Source organism: Schistocerca piceifrons, chromosome 7 (assembly GCF_021461385.2).
Source record: "Schistocerca piceifrons isolate TAMUIC-IGC-003096 chromosome 7, iqSchPice1.1, whole genome shotgun sequence".
Classification (NCBI taxonomy): Eukaryota; Metazoa; Arthropoda; class Insecta; order Orthoptera; family Acrididae; genus Schistocerca; species Schistocerca piceifrons.
The window spans coordinates 550,485,110-550,505,956 of NC_060144.1; the positions used below are offsets into that span (position 1 = coordinate 550,485,110).

Consider the following 20,847-nt stretch of genomic DNA (forward strand, 5'->3'; position numbering starts at 1 on the left):
AACTCTTGTTTCCGGTCACACAGTTGATTCCAGATTCCGTGCGCCCGTATTTTTCTCACTAGGCAGAACTGTATGGAATGCCTTTCGAACACGGCTTCTGCCTATAGTTATGAACTAAGGAATTCATTTACTGGCAAAGCATATCCACATACCGGACTATTCAAAACAATTGTAACGTTTACAAACTGCTATAACTACACTACTGACCATAACCGACAGGAAGAGTATTCAGGGTTATGCAAATGATCAGCTTTTCAGAGCATTCACACAATGTTGGCGCCGGTGGCGACACCTACAACGTGCTGACATGAGGAAAGTTTCCAACCCATTTCTCATACACAAACAGCAGTTGACCGGTGTTGCCTGGTAAAACGTTGTTGTGATGCCTCGTGTAGGGAGGAGAAATGCACGCCATCACGTTTACGACTTTGATAAAGGTCGTATTGTGGCCTGTCGCGATTGCGGTTAATCGTATCGCGACATTGCTGCTCGCGTTGGTCGAGATCCAATGACTGCTACCAGAATATGGAATCGATAGGTTGAGGAGGGTAATACGGAACGCGGTGCTGGAACCCAACGGCCTCGTATCACTAGCAGTCGAGATGACAGGCATCTTATCCGCATGGCTATAACGGATCGTGCAGCCACGTCTCGAATACTGAGTCAAAAGATGGGGACGTTTGCAAGACAACAACCATCTGCACGAACAGTTCGACGACGTTGGCAGCAGCATGGACTATCAGCTCGAAGACCACGACTGCGGTTACCCTTGACGCTGAATCACAGACAGGAGCGCCTGCGATGGTGTAATCAACGACGAACCTAGGTGCACGAATGGCAAAACGTCATTTTTTCGGATGAATCCAGGTTCTGTTTGCAGCATCGGGATGGTCGCATCCGTGTTTGACGACATCGCGGTGAATGCAGATTGGGAGCGTGTATTCGTCATCGCCATACTGGCGTATCACACGGCGTGAAGGTATGGGGTGCCATTGGTTACACGCCTCGGTCACCTCTTGTTCGCACTGACGGCACTTTGAAGAGTGGACGTTACATTTCAGATGTGTTACGACCCGTCGCTCTATCCTTCATTCGATCCCTGCGAAACCGTACTTTTCAGCTGGATAATGCACGACCGCATGTTGCAAGGCCTGTACGGGCCTTTCTGGATACAGAAAATGTTCGACTGCTGCCCTGGTCAGCACATTCTTCAGATCTCTCACCAATTGAAAACGTGTGGCCAATGGTGGCGGAGCTACTGGCTCGTCACAATACTTCAGTCACTACTCTTGATGAATTGTGGTATCGTGTTGAAGCTGCTTGGGCATCTGTATCGGTACACGCCATCCAAGCTCTGTTTGATTCTACGCCCACGTGTATCAAGGCCGTTATTACGGCCAGAGGTGGTTGTTCTGGGTACTGATTGCTCAGGATCTATGCACCCAAACTGCGTGAAAATGTAATCACTTGTCATTTCTAGCATTATATATTTGTCCAATGAATACCCGTTTATGATCTGCATTCCTTCTTGGTGTAGCCTTTTAATGCTGCTCATAACGCTGCTTTTGTAAGCAAGCAGTGGGTACACGTCCCAAGACAAAATCATATAATGATAGCCTGATGAACAGAGAAGTAACTTTTAAGTAAAACGAATAAAAACTTAAGTCATCAGATTAGAGGCTGGTAGTGTAGACAAAACGGTTCTAATAGGTCGTTAAAAGTGATGTGGACAGTGGCCAAAACACCCACCGCCATTTACAACTGATCGTAAAGAAGTTGACCGGCGAACCAAGATTCAGCTAGAAATCACGCCAAGAGGGGGAAACGGCAAATACTTAACCGTTTCGTGGGACGGAAATCATAGGTGGAAAGGAGACACGAACGGTTGGCTGGTGAACCTCATCTACGTTAAACGCAAGCTCGGCTTCAAAGTGAGAGATCTTGAGAATGTGCTGACCAGGGCAGCAGTCGAAGGTTTTCTGTATCCAGATAGGCCCGTACAGGACCTGCAACATGCGGCCGTGCGTTATCCTGCTGAAATCTAGGGTTTCGCAGAGATCGAATGAAGGGTAGAGCCACGGATCGTAACACATCTGAAATGTACGGCCACTGTTCAAAGTTACATCAATGCGAACAAGAGGTGACCAAGACGTGCAACCAATGGCACCCCATACCATCACGCCGGGTGATACGCCAGTATGGCGATGAAGAATACACGCTTCCAATGTGCGTTTACAGCGATGTTGCCAAACACGAATGCGACCATCATGATGCTGTAAACTGAACCTGGATACATCCGAAAAAATGACGTTTTTCCATTCGTGCACCCAGGTTCGTCATTGAGTACACCATCGCAGGCGCTCCTGTCTGTGATGCAGCGTCAAGGGTAGCCACAGCCATGGTTCCCGAGCTGATAGTCCATGCTGCTGCAAACGTCGCCGAACTGTTCGTGCAGATGGTTGTTGTCTTCCAAACGTCCCCATCTGTTGATTCATGGATAGAGACGTGGCTGCACGATCCGTCGCACCCATGCGGATGCCTGTCACCTCGACTGCTAATGATACGAGGCCGTTGGGATCCAGCACGGCGTTCCTTTACACCCTCCTTAACCCACCGATTCCATATTCCGCTAACAGTCATTGGATCTCGACCAACGCGAGCAGTAATGTCGCGATACGATAAACCGCAATCGCGATAAGCTACTATCCGACCTTTATCAAAGATGGAAACGTGATGGTACGCATTTCTCCTTCTTACACGTGGCATCACAACAACGTTTCACCAGGCAACGTCGCTCAACTGCTGTTTGTGTATGAGAAATTGTATGGAAACTTTCCACATGTCAGCACGTTGTAGGAGTCGCAACCGGCGCCAACCTTGTGTGAATGATCTGAAAAGCTAATCATTTGTATATCACAGCATCTTCTTCCTGTCGGTTAAATGTCGCGTCTGTAGCACGTTTTCTTCATGGTGCAGCAATTGTAATGGCCAGTAGTGTACTTAGAGTGAGAGCGAGGAGCTGACGTGTTCGGTGAGCAGTTGAGTGCAACAACGCTTGTTCATTTTCTTGTGTTACATTAAGCGCAGTTTCACGGGAAACGTGTTTGCGAATGAGCTTAAGACAGGAAATGCTGTTTCAAAACCTCCAGAAAATTCAGTAGCGCAGAGCGTCGTGGCAACGGTGGCTGTCTCCAGCGTTTGCCGTGCGGTTCATTAACAAGGATCGATTCCGCGCCAGTCTTGTTGCAATTGTTTCCCGTGCCAGTTTTATTTTTCCTAGGCTGTATAAGAAAGCGCCGAGGGGATCGAACGGATGGTGGGTGGATGGTACTTGAAAACATGCATGGTCAGGTTGAATTCGTATCGTTGAAAATTGGAAGTCATGAAGAAGTCTAGAACCGTCATTGTGGCGGTTAATCGCTTAGCGACATGTACCAATTGCGGCTATTCCCAGTTAGATACCGGAATAGCCGAGACAGTTTTGCTGATAAAGTGATATTAAATCGTTGATGAAAACACGGTATGCTCTCATTATCTCGAAAATCATCTGACTCGATCACGCTACACACAGATTCTTCCACAAATTCCAGTGGTCTTTTTACAGATTAGTTACATTTTATGAAACTTGGAACGTTTCTGGGACCTAAGCCACTGCTCACTGACTGCAGGATATAGTTTTAACATTGCGGTGCTTAATCAGACTCGCAAGTGATCACTCGAAACCATCAACAAGCTTCGTTTCCTGGTAAGCGAACAAAAAAAAAAAAGTGTATCCTTAGGAGCTAAGTCCTTCGATCTTCTAGAAATCAATATGCGGTTCATTTAAAAGACACAGTTTAGGCTTATGCACATGAGCCAGCAAATCCTGATAGTCTGTTATATCTTTTATATGCATGATGTTGCGACACACTGTTCTGTCCATATGCCTTCCGCATCTACACTTCGATCACATTTTTCATCGTTTCCGGCAGAAATTCTAGTAAATAACGTAGTCAGTGAGTCGTCCCGTACCATTTTATTTAGCTCCTCGCAATACACATGTCCTACATCATACCAGATCTGTAAGTTAAGATGAGACACAAAATGTAGGGTATCTAGTCCAATTAAATCAGCCACTCATAATCTGTCTTCAGTCAAGGTACTCGGCGATAATAAGGGAAAAAACCGAAAAATCACACTTACGTGTGCTTGGACACCATTAACACTTTTTTACAATAGTTCTTTTAATTTTTGAGAACGGTATCCTCTATCTAGAAATTCTTGAGTTATCTGCTTTATTGACAGTTTTTTACGACTTCGATTGGTTCCCAATGTAAATTAAGACAGGTGCTAACGAATTCTACATTCTTCTAGAGATTATGCGTCATCAAACCATTTTAGTATCTTACTTTTGATACAATTTTTTCTTGATGGGACATTCGCAACTGTTATTAATTGTCAATGGTAAAATTCACTACAGTTGTAAAAACATTTTTATTTCTAGAAAGAAAGTTTGATAAATAGCCCCCAGTTTGTGGATTACCTATATACTATGGGGTACATTCTGAAAGCGGTGGATGGATCAATGCGTATATCTACATGTTAAATGTAGACTCTACACTTTACTGTTCATTCACGACCTTCAGTTTCGATTTCAAAGTCTTATTAATCGATTTTCCCACTTCCGATATACTTAAGACACTAGAGGTGTGGGACTCCCTCTAAAAATAAGTACGTGTACTCTGTTATTCTGCTACTTGATAACACCGTATTCTTTCTGATTTCAGGGTCAACACAGAGGGGCTACGAAGGTAAGCACATACAAACTTTATAACTTGCTCAGGATTTTTATGAAGAATATCAATATCTGAGACCGAACATCCGAAGATATCAGTGCATATACTTTAAATCCTAGGAGCTTTGCATTTGTATATCTAACAGATACCCTTGGTTTCAAATTATAAAGTGCGAAAATTTCAACAGCGGTACCATAGAAAGAACTTCGTGATTATTTCAAATGAATATTCACTGATGAGCAAAACATTATGAACACCTGATTAATAGCTTGTTTGTGCGTATGACCACCTGCTTAATAGCTTGTTTGTGCGTCTTTTGTTCGAAATACATCACTGATTCTGCTAATCAGGAATCAGACAGTCTGTTGGTAAGCTGTGGAGGCATGTGCATTAGACGTCTACGCAAGTGTCATGTAATTCGGGCCGATGATTTGCGTACGCGGTGTGGCGTCCGATGGGTTCCACAGGATTTACATCGGGCGAATATTGTCGCCGAGACATCAACATCAGTTCACTTTAATGCTCTTCAAAGCACTGTAGCACTGTTTTAGTTCCGAGGCGCTGACAATTATATACTGAAAGGTGACATCGCCGACGAGGAAGACTTCAAGCATGAAGGTATGCAGGTGTTTCGCAGCTGCGTTCGTTTACTACCGAAGGTTCCACGCAAGCGCAGGAGAATGTCTCCCGCCCGTCTGCGTCGTGGTGAACCGCGCATGTCGCGCCGCTGCTCACCTCAATGACGGCGTTTGTGGAGCCAACCATCGACCCAGTGTAGCAAAAATGCCATTCACCCGAAGAGCAAACGTTTCCATTGATCGAAGGCCGAATTCCGATGGTCCCGTGCCACTGCAGTCGTAACTGACTATGTCGTTCAATCAACATGTGCACACGTAGGGACGGTCCGCTGCGGAGCTCCGTGTTCAACAATTGACGATGAACGATATGCTCCGAAACGCGTGTGCGTCCACCAGCATAGCACTCTTTAGGCAGAGATGATACATATCACCATCTGTCCTACTTTACAGAGCAGCCAAGCCTCCGAGCCCCACGTTCTGTACAGAGTCGTGGACGTCCAGCCATTTAGCGCCTAGTGGTAGTTTCACTGTCCTACCTCTTTCAGTAGATGCTCATGACAGCAATACATGAAATTCGTTTCCGATATATTCTTTCACAGGCCCTTTTTAATAATAATTTAATAATAATAATTATCGTTCATGTTTCGCTTACGTAAAAGGCTACACTCCAAACAATTCCAGAAAATATGTCCCTATACTTAAATTTGTCTTTTTTTCCGATATACCTTCCTTGCTACGGACAGGCTGAACATTACAACCTCTCAAATTCGGTTGTCATCAGTTATTTTTCTAGCCGTATAACCAAATTTATATACTACTTATGGTTCAAATGGCTCTGAGCACTATGCGACTTAACTTCTGAGGTCATCAGTCGCCTAGAACTTAGAACTAATTAAACCTAACTAACCTAAGGACATCACACACATCCATGCCCGAGGCAGGATTCGAACCTGCGACCGTAGCGGCCGCTCGGCTCCAGACTGTAGCGCCTAGAACCGCACGGCCATTCCGGGCGGCATATATACTACTTATTGTACCTCATTCTTGATATAATCCTTTCACTAACAGCTTATTTAATTTGGCTGTATGACATTACCCTCTTTTTACTTTTGTTGATGTTCATCTTGTCTCTTCTCAAAACACTACCCATTCCATTCAACTGCTCATTCCTGATTATTTATTTTTTGCCGTTTCTGACATACTTATGATGTCATCAGCAAACTTCAAAGTTTTTATTTCTTCTCCCTTAACATTAACGCCCTCTCCAAAATTTCTCCATAGTTTCTATTACGGCTTCCTCAAGGTACAGGGTGAATAACTTTGGGGATAGGTCACAAGCCTCTCTTACTCCCTTGTCAACTACAGCTTCCGTATCATGTCCATCAGCTATTTTAACTGTAGTCTCGTTCCTGAACAAGTTATAAATAACAGTTCGCTCCCTTTACTTTATTCTTGATACCTTCAAAATTACGAAGGGAGTGTCCCGTCAACACTGTCAAAAGATTTGTCTAAATCCAAAAATGCTATAAATTTTTGATTAACATTTCTTCGATCTATGGCGTAGGATAAGTCGAGGAGTCAATATAGCCTCATGTGTTTATATATTTGCTCACAGCCCAAAGTGATACACCTCTCTTCTGTAAATAGCTCATGTCGGTATTTTTCAAAAAAATGGTTAAAATGGCTCTGAGCACCATGGGACTTAACTTCTGAGGTCATCAGTCCCCTATAACGTAGAACTACTTAAACCTAACGAACCTAAGGAGATCACATACACCCATGCCCGAGGCAGGATTCGAACCTGCGAACGTAGCGGTCGCTATTTTTCTACCGTGACTTATGGTTCGGTTTTTCGCAACTCTCAACACCTCTCTATTTAGAAATCAAATTATTATATTCTTTTTGAAGTCTAAGGTTTTTCCCTCTCTGATATATCTTCGTACCTAATCTTATTAATTTATGCCCGGCTCTTCTAAGGGTCTAAATACACAGTAATTCTGGAGGAATGTCAGGTGCTCCAAGGGTCTTGTTTCTAAATACTTAGGTCTATGATTGTCAAATTATTTTCACAGTATTGTATCTCTCACCTCATCCTCAGCTACTTCCTCTTCTCTTTCTGTAAAATTGTTTATATGTTAGTTACTCTTGTATACACACTCTACATATTCCTTCAAGCTTTCGGCTTTCGCTTCTTGGCTTTGATCTCTCTTCAGATCTATGCTCTTGATATTCATGCTGATTCTTTTCTCGAAATATCTCCTTAATTTACCTAAAGTGGTCATCAGTCTCTCTCTTAGTTATTCATGCTCTTACATCCCTGAATTTCTCGTGTAGTCATTGGTGCTCAGCCAGTTTCCACTTCCCATCAATCTCATTTTCAGACGCCTTCCTCATTTGCTGCATTTTTATATTTCGTTTCCGTTATTTAGATTTAGTATCTCATGAGTTAGCCGAAGATATGTACCGGGCTCTGTCAGTTTTCCTTTTTGATCCTTTTCTGAATTCACTATGTTATCTCTCAAGGCTATCCATTCGTCCGCTGATTTATTCGTTACTCTCGGTTCAATCATTCGTTGCCTTATGCTGCGTTTGAAATATTCAATAACCTTCAGTTCTTTCATCTTACACAGGTGCTGTCTTTAATCTCCTACTATTCAGCAGTTTCTTCAATTCAGATCTGCAATCCATAGCCAATAAATTACGCTCAGTGCCAACATCGATCCTTGGAAATGTTTTGCATTGTCAGATCTGGTTTCGAAATCTGTCATACCGTTATCTTTTTGTATTTGCGATCTTCCCGTGTCCCTAGGTCTCCTCCACGGATACAGTCTTCTTTCATGACTCTCAAACCAAGTGTTAGGGATGATTACATTATGCCCTCTGCGTAACTGTACCCGACGGCTTCCTCTTTAATTCTTTTCCAACAGCAAAATGTACTCCTACTATCTGTTTCTTCTTTCTGCTGTCAATTCCAGCCTCGCACCACGGTTAATTTTCCTCCTCCTTTGTTGTCTGACTGATTTATTTTATCTGATCATACATTCTTTCATCTCTTCATTGCCTGCGGAGCTAAGTGAGGTATACATTTGTACTGAAGTGATGGGTGTTGGCCTTGTCTCTAATTTGGTTACAATAGCACTTTAACTGTACTGTTCGTAGAAGCTCACCAGCATTGTATTCATTATTAGACCTACTTCTCGATTACCCCTATTAGATTTTGTACTTATAACCAAGTACTCACCTGACCAGATATTCTGTTTTCCCGCCACCGCGCTTCACTTTTAACTAGCAGTTTGACCTTCTAAATTCTTCAGCCAGTCTACCCAAAGAGGGATCTGAGTAGTCCGCACCTTCGGAGTATTTTACCAAAGACGATGCCATTATCATTTAACTCTACAGTAGAGCGGCATGCCATCTGGAAAAATAACGGCTGTAGTTTTCCCTTGCTTTCTGTCACTCGCAGTCCACAATAGCAAGGCCATTAAAGGATTAAATAACAAGACTAGTCCCACCGGAAATCCATCTTGAACACAAGCCTTTCAGAATTCATTTGGTTAGGAGAGAAAATAATAAATACAGTTAATGAAGAAGGTGTATCAGAGGACAGACAAAGCAAAAAAGGTAAAAAAAGAGAAAAGTAGATAACCTGTAGGTTCAAAGCAGCAAACCAGGAATGGCTACAGGAGAAATTCAAGACTACAGAGGCATATGGAGGCATGCTTTACCATACGAAAAATTAGAACTTTATGAACATATAGAGCTATTATGATTCGCTAGTTCTAAGTAAAGTCAAGAGGCTAATTCATGGAAGACATACGTAGAAGGGGTCTCCAAAGGAAATGGACTTGTTGGAAAAATAAAGGAAGAAGAAGATTGATTGGATGAAGATGAAATGGGTGAAGCAATACTGTCACAACAATTTGTTTGAACACTGAAAGTCCTAACTCGGAACAATGTGCCTGGAGTAGAAGATATTCCCCAAGCGTTATTCAAACACTCGGACGACCAAACATAGCAAAAGTGTTAAATGGTTCAAATGGCTCTGAGCACGATGGGACTCAACTTCTGAGGTCATTAGTCCCCTAGAACTAGTTAAACCTAACTAACCTAAGGACATCACACACATCCATGCCCTAGGCGGAATCGAACCAGCGACCGTAGCGGTCTCGCGGCTCCGGACTGCAGCGCCTAGAACCGCACGGCCACTTCGGCCGGCCTAGCAAAAGTGTTACATCTGGTATGTAGTTACGTAGAACATCCGAAGTACCTTATACTTCAACAACAACGTAATATTCCCAACAACAAGAACGGAAGTTCCTGATAAGTGATGGTTTTACTGAACTGTCAGTTCATTTAGTATGTAGGGAATAATGGAGTGATTTTAGAAACCCACCCGGCGGAAGATCACTTCGTGTCCCGGCTGCGGGAAAATGGTTACCTACGACTTGTATAGAAACCAGACTGCAGCTATAAGAGTCAAACTACATGAAAGGGAATCTGTAGTTGAGAAGAGAGGGAGAAACGCTTGTAGCCTATCGTCGATGTTATTCAGTCTGTAAATAGAGCAAGCAGTAAGGGAAACGAAGGAGAAATTTAGGAAACGAATTAAAGTGCAGGTAGAAGAAATGAATGCTTTAAGAGGTGCTGATGAGTATTACTTGCAGGCGATGGAGAAAAGCTGAACGGAATAAATAGCCTCTTAAAAAGAGGTTACAAGATGAAAATCGACTGAAGTGAAACATTGCTAATGGAATTCAATTGAATTACTACAGTGTTCTGCTAATTGGATTAGAAAATGAGATGCCAAATGCAGTAATCGAGTTTCGTTATTTGGTCGGCAAAACAACTGACCACGACACACTTAAAGAGGAAAAAGTGCAATGTAGCAAGCAAATCACTTCTGAATAAGGGTATTATAAATAGATATTTTAATGTTAGGAAGTCTTTTTTAAAAACATTTGTCTAGCAGGTAGCATTGTGTGGAACTGAAAAGTGGTTAATAAATAGTACAGACAATAAGAGAATAGACCTATTAGAATGTGGTGATATAGAAATATGCTGAAGATTAGAGATCCGCATATGATAACTGATGAAGAAGTACTGAACTAAATGTAAGAGTAAAGAACGTTATGGGATATTGTGATTAAAAGAAGAATACTTCTTGAAGAATTGACAAATAGATAATATGGTATTAGAGGGACGTTTGAAGTGTACAAATCGTAGAGAGAGAGGAAATCTTGTATATAGCGAACAAACTGAAATGGTTGTAAGCTGCAGGAGTTATGTAGAGGTAAAGAGATTTGCACAGGATAGATTATTGTGGAGTGATGCATCAAATTAGATTGACGATTACGATATTTAATCTATGTCAACAATATCTGAAGCGAGGTGTACCATTAGTCCATTAGTTCCCCCCCCCCCCCCCCCCCCCACAGTGTTGATAACCATGTGTAAGCACGGATTACGGACGCGATGACAGAAATGTATATATTTATCAGTGTGATTTGAATTTCTTTCTTTGTGTACAGTGCACGTAACACCATGATTTCTCAGCCTAAGATATATGCACAACTAATCGGAGGAATTTTGTGAAGTATTTTTTATATTTTCCTTCTCACGGAAAGCTGCTTTTGGTCGTAAAGCTTGGTTCCCTTCTATGAAATTTCGTGTCATCATCTAGTAACGCACAACAGAACTCAAGTACGAATATTTGGAAGGACATATCTAATTTTGGCACCTGCTTTACAACCAAAAGAAGCCTCCGAAAAACTCTAAACTCGGAAAAAAGAGCTACATATACTTTGTTACGAAGACTATATATTCCGAACGAATGGACCTATTGCATATGTATTATTGCTCTTAAATAAATGCCACACACATACACACACACACACACACACACACACACACACACACACACACACACATTAGACACATTAGCAGACGTTAGAATTTTTCTTAAGTTACTCAGAATAGTAACATATAGTAACATGAACTCTGGTTAGCGGTTCAGACTTCATTTATTCTTCTTATAGAAAAATCTTCTAGTGATTTACGTTAATATTTATGAGAAGTCTTCACGAAGGATTTGAATTATTAATGGCAGCTCAGTTTGGTATATCCACGCCTCTTTAGTTCATCGTTACATGACAACCAGCAGTCGTGCAATCTCTGATGAACAACTTTCTCGTTGTACAGCTCTCTGTTTATTATTCTCTATGTCCACGGGTTTCCCAATAATATCATATTACATTGTAATTTCAGTAGGTTAGAAACACCAGTTGTTATTCAGTTCATAATATGCGAGTATAATGGAGTGCACTACGCTTCTACAGACAAAATATTTTGCGGCGCTGAAGGCTGTAGAACATTCAGATAAATTCACAATTCGGAATCCGGGAGGGAATTTTCCACTATAGAAAAGGATTCGTGTACCGACGGTTCTGGTGTGTGCGTGAACAATGAAGTTTAATACGTGATCATAGTTCATAAAACATTGTTCTCAATGCTCTTCAGTGATCTTCATAAAATAGTGTTCTCAATGTAGAAAACCAAGCCCTTCTAGTAATTTTTCAGTGAATGATGTACCGCTTCTGCCTCATAGTCAAAAAATTAATATACCTCTGGCTATGCGTCATTCATTTTGTATGCAGTTGCTCAACTTTCTTACGTTTAGTTCGATGCACAGGTCCATTACAGGAGGTATACTGTCTCGGACATAGATTGTACATAACTTGATTAAACCAGCACTTCTTTCAATCCCAACTGTTCTGCTACGGCACGTACCGCCTAAAAATGGAAGACGCCTATAACGGAGCTTTTTCTTGTCTTTTTAACAACGCTCGCTTTAAGCCTCTCGCTAACCTCCGACTTCTGTTCTCTCTTTCTCTCTCCCACATGTCAAGATTTATTTTTAATAATCAACACAAACAAATTCTTTCCTTTGGTGCAGCTATATGCATCTTAAGAACACCTATTAATTGTATAACAAATTTACAACTACACATGAATAACATACAGAAGAAAACTAAATTAAATGCATTCTACTTGCAACCGACAGCTTCTGGCTTATAATTTCGAGTAGGTCTACTTCAAGGATTGTTACTCATTGGCGAAGAAATCTACGAATATGATCCATTCCATTGAGGCATGGATGGTTTTACATATTGTTCGATATGAGCACGCTTACATTAACATTTTTGCAATAAGTGAAATGACTGATACAGTATAGATTTATTACTTTACAGTATATATTTCTTATGCTAAATTCACTTTCCAACACATACAACCACGGTACGGAACAAAGAAAACCCTTTATAGAAAAACAGGACGACTCACAGACGATGAAACATCACTTTACATCGTGAACGGTTGAAGGTATCGAAATGAGATTTTCAGCAAATCGTGCTATGTGGATAGTGCTCCATGTCTTCAGTCAACTCAGATAATGAAGAAAGTATATATTTCCCAGTTGTTCAGTACACCTCCTAACATTATTTCAAAGAGCCTGAAAAAAACGACTAAACGATAACATGCTTCGCAGTATTAACGTTTTAAATTTCCTTAAAAGATTGTAAGACATATGCTTAAATTGAGAGGAAATACGGCCGGAATTATCTTTTGCGATGTAAAAGCAGTCAGTAAGTTTCTGATAGCAGAATGTGTCGTTAACTGCTACGCGATGATTAGATTTCTCAGATACTGCCACAAAAAGTTTCGACCTCTGTATTAAGAAGTGTTCAAAGAACTCTTCTTTTCAGGAGGTTTAGAATCAGTTAAAACAATTAAGTGCCCGCACATTAAAGACATATTTTAATATCTCGGCAGAGAAAAGAATTGCAAATATTATCAAGTAACATAATTACATGCCACTCTGCGTACTACACTGCCGGAAAAAAATTAGTACGCCAGGAAATGCGACACCCATTTTGATCCGATGATGGCATAAGCCACCTGGGAGGTAAAAGGTGTGGTGATAATGGTTTCAACGTTGTCCGCCAACAAATAGCGTACTGGCATAGCTAACAGAGCGCCATCTGTAACTACCCTTTAATAGGGAACGCTCACACGCAGAAGGTTGAGTGTGGTGCAAACGTATGAAGCAAACAAACTACCATGCCTCGGAGACGCACAAGTGCTGCGTACGTCAGCTAGGCGAGTTAGAAAGCGGGCGAATTGTCGCCTTTCGAGTGACGGAATAGTGATTTCGGGCAACTGCCACACAAGTTGGATGTGCTGCGTCATTACGAGGTGTATTCAAGTTCTAAGGGCTCCGATTTTTTTCCTCTGGACTGGAAAGAGATAGAAACATGCGCATTGTTTTAAAATGAGGCCGCGTTCATTGTCAATATGTCCCAGAGATGGCAGCACCATACGGCAGATGGAATTTACCGCCACCGGCGAGAATGAGAACTGTTTTAAATACTTAAAATGGCGATGTTTTCCTTACTTGAACAGCGTGCAACCATTCGTTTTCTGAATTTGGGTGGTGTGAAACCAATTAAAATTCATCGACAGTTGAAGGAGACATGTGGTGATGGAGTTATGGATATGTCGAAAGTGCGTTCGTGGGTGTGGCAGTTTAATGAAGGCAGCACATCATGTGACTACAAACTGAAACAACCTCGGGCTCGCACAAGCCGGTCTGACGACATGAATGAGAAAGTGGAGAGAGTTGTTTTGGGGGATCGCCGAATGACTGTTGAACAGATCGCCTCCAGAGTTGGCATTTCTGTGGGTTCTGTGCACACAATGCTGCATGACGACCTGAAAATGCGAAAAGTGTCATCCAGGTGGGTGCCACGAATGCTGACGGACGACCACATGGCTGCACGTGTGGCATGTTGCCAAGCAATGTTGACGCGCAACGACAGCATGAATGGAACTTTCTTTTCGTCGGTTGTGACAATGGATGAGACGTGACTGCCATTTTTCAATCCAGAAACAAAGCGTCAGTCAGCTCAATGGAAGCACACAGATTCACCGCCAGCAAAAAAATTTCGGGTAACCACCAGTGCTGAAAAAAATAATGGTGTCCATGTTCTGGGACAGCGAGGGCGCAATCCTTACCCATTGCTTTCCAAAGGGCACTAAAGTAACAGGTGCATCCTACGAAAATGTTTTGAAGAACAAATTCCTTCCTGCACTGCAACAAAACCGCCCGGGAAGGGCTGCGCATGTGCTGTTTCACCAAGACAACGCACCCACACATCGAGCTAACGTTACGCAACAGTTTCTTAGTTTCTTCGTGATAACAACTTTGAAGTGATTCCTCATGCTCCCTACTCACCTGACCTGGCTCCTAGTGACTTTTGGCTTTTTCCAACAATGAAAGACACTCTCCGTGGCCGCACATTCACCAGCCGTGCTGCTATTGCCTTAGCAATTTTCCAGTGGTCCAAACAGACTCCTAAAGAAGCCTTCGCCGCTGCCATGGAATCATGGCGTCAGCGTTGTGAAAAATGTGTACGTCTGCAGGGCGATTACGTCGAGAAGTAACGCCAGTTTAATCGATTTCGGGCGAGTAGTTAATTTGAAAAAAAATCGGTGGCTTTAGAACTTGAATGCACCTCGTAGTCCAGCGATGCTGGTATAAGTGGTGGCTCTGACCACTATGGGACTTAACATCTATGGTCATCAGTCCCCTAGAACTTAGAACTACTTAAACCTAACTAACCTAAGGACATCACACAACACCCAGCCATCACGAGGCAGAGAAAATCCCTGACCCCACTGGGAATCGAACCCACGAACCCGGGCGTGGGAAGCGAGAACGCTACCGCACGACCACGAGATGCGGGCGTATAAGTGGTGTCGTGAACACTATCACAGCCCTAGGTGAGGTACTGGACGCCCACGCACCACAGACGCCCGCCAGGATCGTCGTATTGTAAGGGCAGCAGTGTCAGATCTCACAGCTACCACATCACAGATAAGAGGGCTTGTGAGTCCAGCCGTGTCAACACGAACTGTTGCTAACAGATTATTAGCAGACCTCTAGTCCGTCTTCCACTCACGCCACAGCATCGACGTGCACGGGTCGACTGGTGCCATCAGGGGATCACTTGGAAGATGGAAAGGCGCGCTATGGTCTTCAGCGATGGAAGGATATACTGCCTGCCTTCAAGTAATGGTCGTAAGCACATGCGTGCGTCGTGTCTCGTTGGGTGCATTCGTCCGAGACACACTGACTTCCCAGACCTTATGCTCCGGAGTGCGATATTCTACAAATCTCGTTCACCTTTGATGTTTCTGGAGGGGGCATTAACCAGTGTTCGGTAGGTTCGGAATGTTGGGAATGTTGTCAGACCCATTCTTGCCACAGGGCAAGTGATATGTTGTTCCAACACGATAATGCTCGTCCACAACACTGCCGGTGAAGATCAACTTCCTCTGCAAGACGTGCAGCAATTTCCATGACCAACACGATGTCCGGACTTGTTTCCAATTGAGCACATGAGGGATATGTTGGGACCAGAAGTGACTTGTGAGCCGGTCGGGCAGGCGTGTCATAACTTACCCTAGGACAGTATTTTCCATCTGTACGATCGACTGGATGCCAGAATCAGGACCTGGATTGCTGCCTGTGGAGGCTATACCACGAGAGACACACAGCTGCTCAATGCCCCGAGGAAACGCATGACCAATGCGGGAGCTGAATGAGTCGTGTAGGACGGCACACCAGTTAAGACGATGTTGCCCTTATGACATATCTACTACACATTTTTAAATGGTGTGAATGAAAGGTAGTCAAGTTTAATTTTCAGAAGCTTGCGTTTACTGCGAGAAGAACTGCCATCTCTGTAACGGAGTCATGAGAAAGGGGAACACTAGACTCTCAGTTATGAGACGCAGGTCTTACTGTCTAACATACAAGTGTATTGAGCTCGCGACTGTATCGCTGAGCAAAGGAAGACGGAAAAACGTTTCTCTTTTGCCCGGCGCCTACTACTTATCTTGTTTTCTTTGACAAACTTTGTGTACTGTTGGCTATGCTGTATACACCTATGTTACATTCGTGACTTTATTTTACAATACGTGAGATAATTTACATCACAATATCGTGCTATGAAATGCAGTGGACGCTCTACATTCTAAATGGTTTTATAATGACAAGTTGTGTGCTATGTTCTTATTGCTACACTCAAAGAACATGTAAATAATAAAGCAGAGAATCTTACGTCGGAATTCAAGTTTTATTGTCCACTTACATGTCTCGAAATTTGCTCTTAACTGTATAGATCGCTTTATGTATGTGGGCTTGCTGAAAAGTAATGTTCTCCAATTTCGTACGTGGAAACTCTTAAACGTTTTTAAATAAAACTAAAGTTAGTAACATTCTACATCTCTATTCGTCACGTCTATGTACTTATGTCTCAACTTAGTTACCTTCGCGACGAACACATTTCTCCGGGCGATGGATCAGTTTGTTGTCACCTGCACTGTAGAATGATTGACCTTGCTGACTGAGCCACCTCTCCTCCGTCTGCACCGGTTCATCACTGTCAAAGCGATGTCCTCGAAGGTGTTCTAAAGATTCTGGAAACATGAGAAAATCGGATGGGACCAATTCGAGTCTGCTTGATGACAGTGAACCCCAGGCATCGGATTGTTGCAAATGTAGCAGCGCTCGTGTTTGGCCTGGCATTGACATAGAGAAAAGGGGCGGGGGGGGGGGGGGGGGTGCTCCGTGAGAGGATGAACTCATAGGTTTCAGGACTCGGTTACAGCACGCTGTTTCGCACGCAACGACATAGTTACGTTACGCACCGACATGTTACGCGATACAGTTCGAGCCCTCTACGAGCAGAGGGCTGCAAATGTGTATAAATACGATAATAAAGGTGTGTGAGGTTACCATCTGATGAGCAAGATGCAAGAGACAGGCGAAATTCGCTCAGACTTCAAGAAGAATATAATAATTCCAATCCCAAAAAAAGCAGGTGTGACAGATGTGAAAATTAACGAACTATCAGTTTAATAAGGCACAGCTGCAAAATACTAACGCGATTTCTTTACAAACGAATGAAAAAACTGATAGAAGCCGACCTCGGGGAAGATCAGTTTGGATTCCGTAGAAATATTGTAAAACGTGAGGCAATACTGACCCTACCACGTATCTTAGAAGAAATATTAAGGAAAGGCAAACCTACGTTTCTAGCATTTGCAGACTTAGAGAAAGCTTTTGACACTGTTCATTGGAATACTCTGTTTCAAATATTAAAGGTGGCAGGGGTGAAATACAGGGAGCGAAAGGCTATTTACAATTTGTACAGAAACCAGATAGCAGTTATAAGAGTTGAGGGACATGAAATGGAAGCAGTGGTTGGGAAGGGAGTGAGACAGGGTTGTAGCCTATCCCCGATGTTATTCAATCTGTATAGTGAGCAAGGAGTAAAGGAAACAAAAGAGAAGTTCGGTGTAGGTATTAAAATCCATGGAAAAGAAATAAAAACTTTGAGGTTCGCCGATGACATTGTAATTCTGTCAGAGACAGCAAAGGACTTGCAAGAGCCGTTGAACGGAATGGACAGTGTCTTGAAAGGAGGGTATGAGATGAACATCAACAAAAGCAAAACCAGAATACTGGAATGTAGTCGAATTAAGTCGGGTGATGCCGAGGGAATTAGATTAGGAAATGAGATACTTAAAGTAGTAAAGGAGTTTTGCTATTTGGGGAGCAAAATAACTGATGATGGTTGAAGTAGAGAGGATATAAAATGTAGGCTGGCAATGGCAAGGAAAGCGTTTCTGAAGAAGAAAAATTTGTTAACGTAGAGTATAGATTTAAATGTCAGGAAGTCGTTTCTGAAAGTGTTTGTATGGAGTGTAGCCATGTATGGAAGTGAAACGTGGACGATAAATAGCTTAGACAAAAAGAGAATAGAAGCTTTCGAAATGTGGTGCTACATAACAATGCTGAAGATGAGATGGGTAGATCACGTAACTAATGAGGAGGTATTGAATAGAATTGGGGAGAAGAGGAGATTGTGGCACAACTTGACAAGAAGAAGGGACCGTTTGGTAGGACATGTTCTGAGACATTGAGGGATCACCAATTTAGTATTGGATGGCAGCGTGGAGGGTAAAAATCATAGAGAGAGACCCAGAGATGAATACACTAAGCAGATGCAGAAGGATGTAGGCTGCAGTAGGGAGATGAAGAAGCTTGCACAGGGGAGAGTAGCATGGAGAGCTGCATCAAACCAGTCTCAGGACTGAAGACCACAACAACAACAACAACATAAGGTTAATAAACTCCGTTATATTTAATTATCCATAAGAGTTTTGGCTACAAACTTCAGAACCATTACTTTCCAGTCACAGGCCAAATCAGACTCACCCGAGAGCTCGTCATGTTTCTGCACGGAACTGAGCATCATTTGCCGAAAATCTCATTTCGATAAATTGAAACGTTCACGAAAACCATAATAAGTTTGTTGTCTTATTTGACTTATCCGGTACATGAATATTATCTAGCGCTTTACAAACAATACTCAGGACACTCACGCACCAGTTAAAAAGTGTTCATCGAATCGATCACCGCTTTCTTACTTATCTTGTGCTACAACTTTGGTTCTCCGCTTAGGAAAACTAGTGTCACATTTCTTTCATTCTTAACATCCAATCGGTTCCTTATATCCTCTTTGTTTGTATAAAATTCAGTTACTCTTATTAACATGCGGGCCGCATGTGGAGCGAACTCACAAATTTTAATTGATGGCAGGAATCAGCTTCACCATATTCACGCCAGATGTGGTTACGGAACAAATACTACGTTCATTCCGACGGCGCCGTTTCGTTTCTGGGCACCACCCGTTATGACAGTTCTCAGTTTCTTTCAAGACGATGTACTAACTACTAACATACTGACAGTCATACACGTCATGCGACTCATATTACATACTAAACACCTCGGATCCGTGCGGCCTGCTGCGAAGCGCGAAAGATCTCCCGACGAACTACAACACAACGCCTGCTCCCCATTTTAGTGTACCAAACCAGGATCATTCTGGATCCCAGAATGCACTCTTAACGTCACATGACAGTGAACAATTTTGAAAACTAATTGGAGACCCACATAGGTATGTTTTGCAATAAACCGACATAAAATTGGCACAATCGATATACACATCTTTCACATCCACAGAACTAGAATAAATTCCTTTTTGTATGTAACTGAATGAAAAGGAGACCACTAACCTACACAGGAACCAGAAGAAAAAGAACATCCTACAGTGAAACGAAGGAAATTCAGAAGAGAGGTCAAAATAAGCGAATACGTACCTCCGCTTATCTGTAGATTCTCGCCCTTTTATGAGAAAACGACGGTCAAAGTTTAGAGCGTAATGATTTTAACGGAAGCGGTGGCAAACTTCTGTGTCCAGTGTTCCAAACCCGACTATTGTGTTAATTTTTGTTTTTCATTAATCTACCCATATCCGTAGATTTTTTCCTGTGTATTTTGAAATAACTTTGTCCTTATTCGTCTCTAACTTTTCGTCTGGTGAATGAACAAATAAAAGAAACAATAAATGAATGAGAAAATTATTTAGGCAGTTTTCAATGAATGTCCTGTGACCTATCTTGATTCGCAATCAGTTGGAATCTCCTTTTTTCGGAAAAATGACGCGTTATGCGTGGTTGACAGAGAAAATATAGCGAACGCGTGAAATCTTCAGAAATGTTAAGAACGTTCCTTTATCGAGTGAGTTTCGTACGAAGAACTGTCACTGTGGCAAACTTCTCTCAGTGCAATGCTTATGGTGTTCGGAGTTTCTGTGTTTCGAATATACTGTATCTCCGATGGGTATCATACATGGGAATGCATCAGCTCTTGTTGATGGATAAACATAAGAATGAAATGTAAGAATTGATGTAAGAATAAAATACATGTATTTAACAAGGCTATAACCCCTGAAAACACTGTACACACAAAATATTATATTATAATTGCTAGAGACTGTAAAAACCAGTTGTAATTTTAGAATTGGTATAACATCTTAACGTCCTTACATCCCCTAAAGTAATAAACAAAGCTTTCTTGTAATAATCTTCTACGGACATGGGTAGATAAACGAAATAAATGAAATAAAGGAAAGATAATCGGGTTTCAAAAGCGGGGGGCAGAATTGTGATGCCGCGACGCTAGCCGCTGTGCCACCGCTTCGGCTGAACTAACCACGTACAAAATTATTGCGGAAACTTTGACCGTCATTTTCTCTGCAACGGTCGAGCATCCACAATAAGCACTTATTCGCTTGATTTGGCCCCTCCTCCACACAGCAAGGATTGTAGACAGTTTGTTGATGGCATTTGCCGTGTATTCCTCGCCACTGTGGCATACCGGCCTGCGCGGTTTCTCCCGTCGCAATAAGAATAGACTGTTTCCGTCACGTATCACATTTTGTTGAAACGAGACGAGTTTTAGGCATTGATTGAACAACTATCATGAGAAGTCCTATCACATCTAGTTTAACGTAACGGCACTCATT

At 42.3% G+C, this 20,847-nt stretch overlaps 1 protein-coding gene across 1 annotated transcript in view; it reads left to right on the forward strand.

The window, feature by feature from the left end:
• Window positions 1-20,847, forward strand: part of LOC124805061 (carbonic anhydrase-related protein 10-like) — a 392,918-nt gene that overhangs the window by 59,569 nt on the left and 312,502 nt on the right. The window contains exon 2 of the mRNA XM_047265485.1: window positions 4,767-4,790. Coding sequence (XP_047121441.1) covers window positions 4,767-4,790 — 24 coding nt within the window. The remainder of the gene's footprint in view (window positions 1-4,766; window positions 4,791-20,847) is intronic.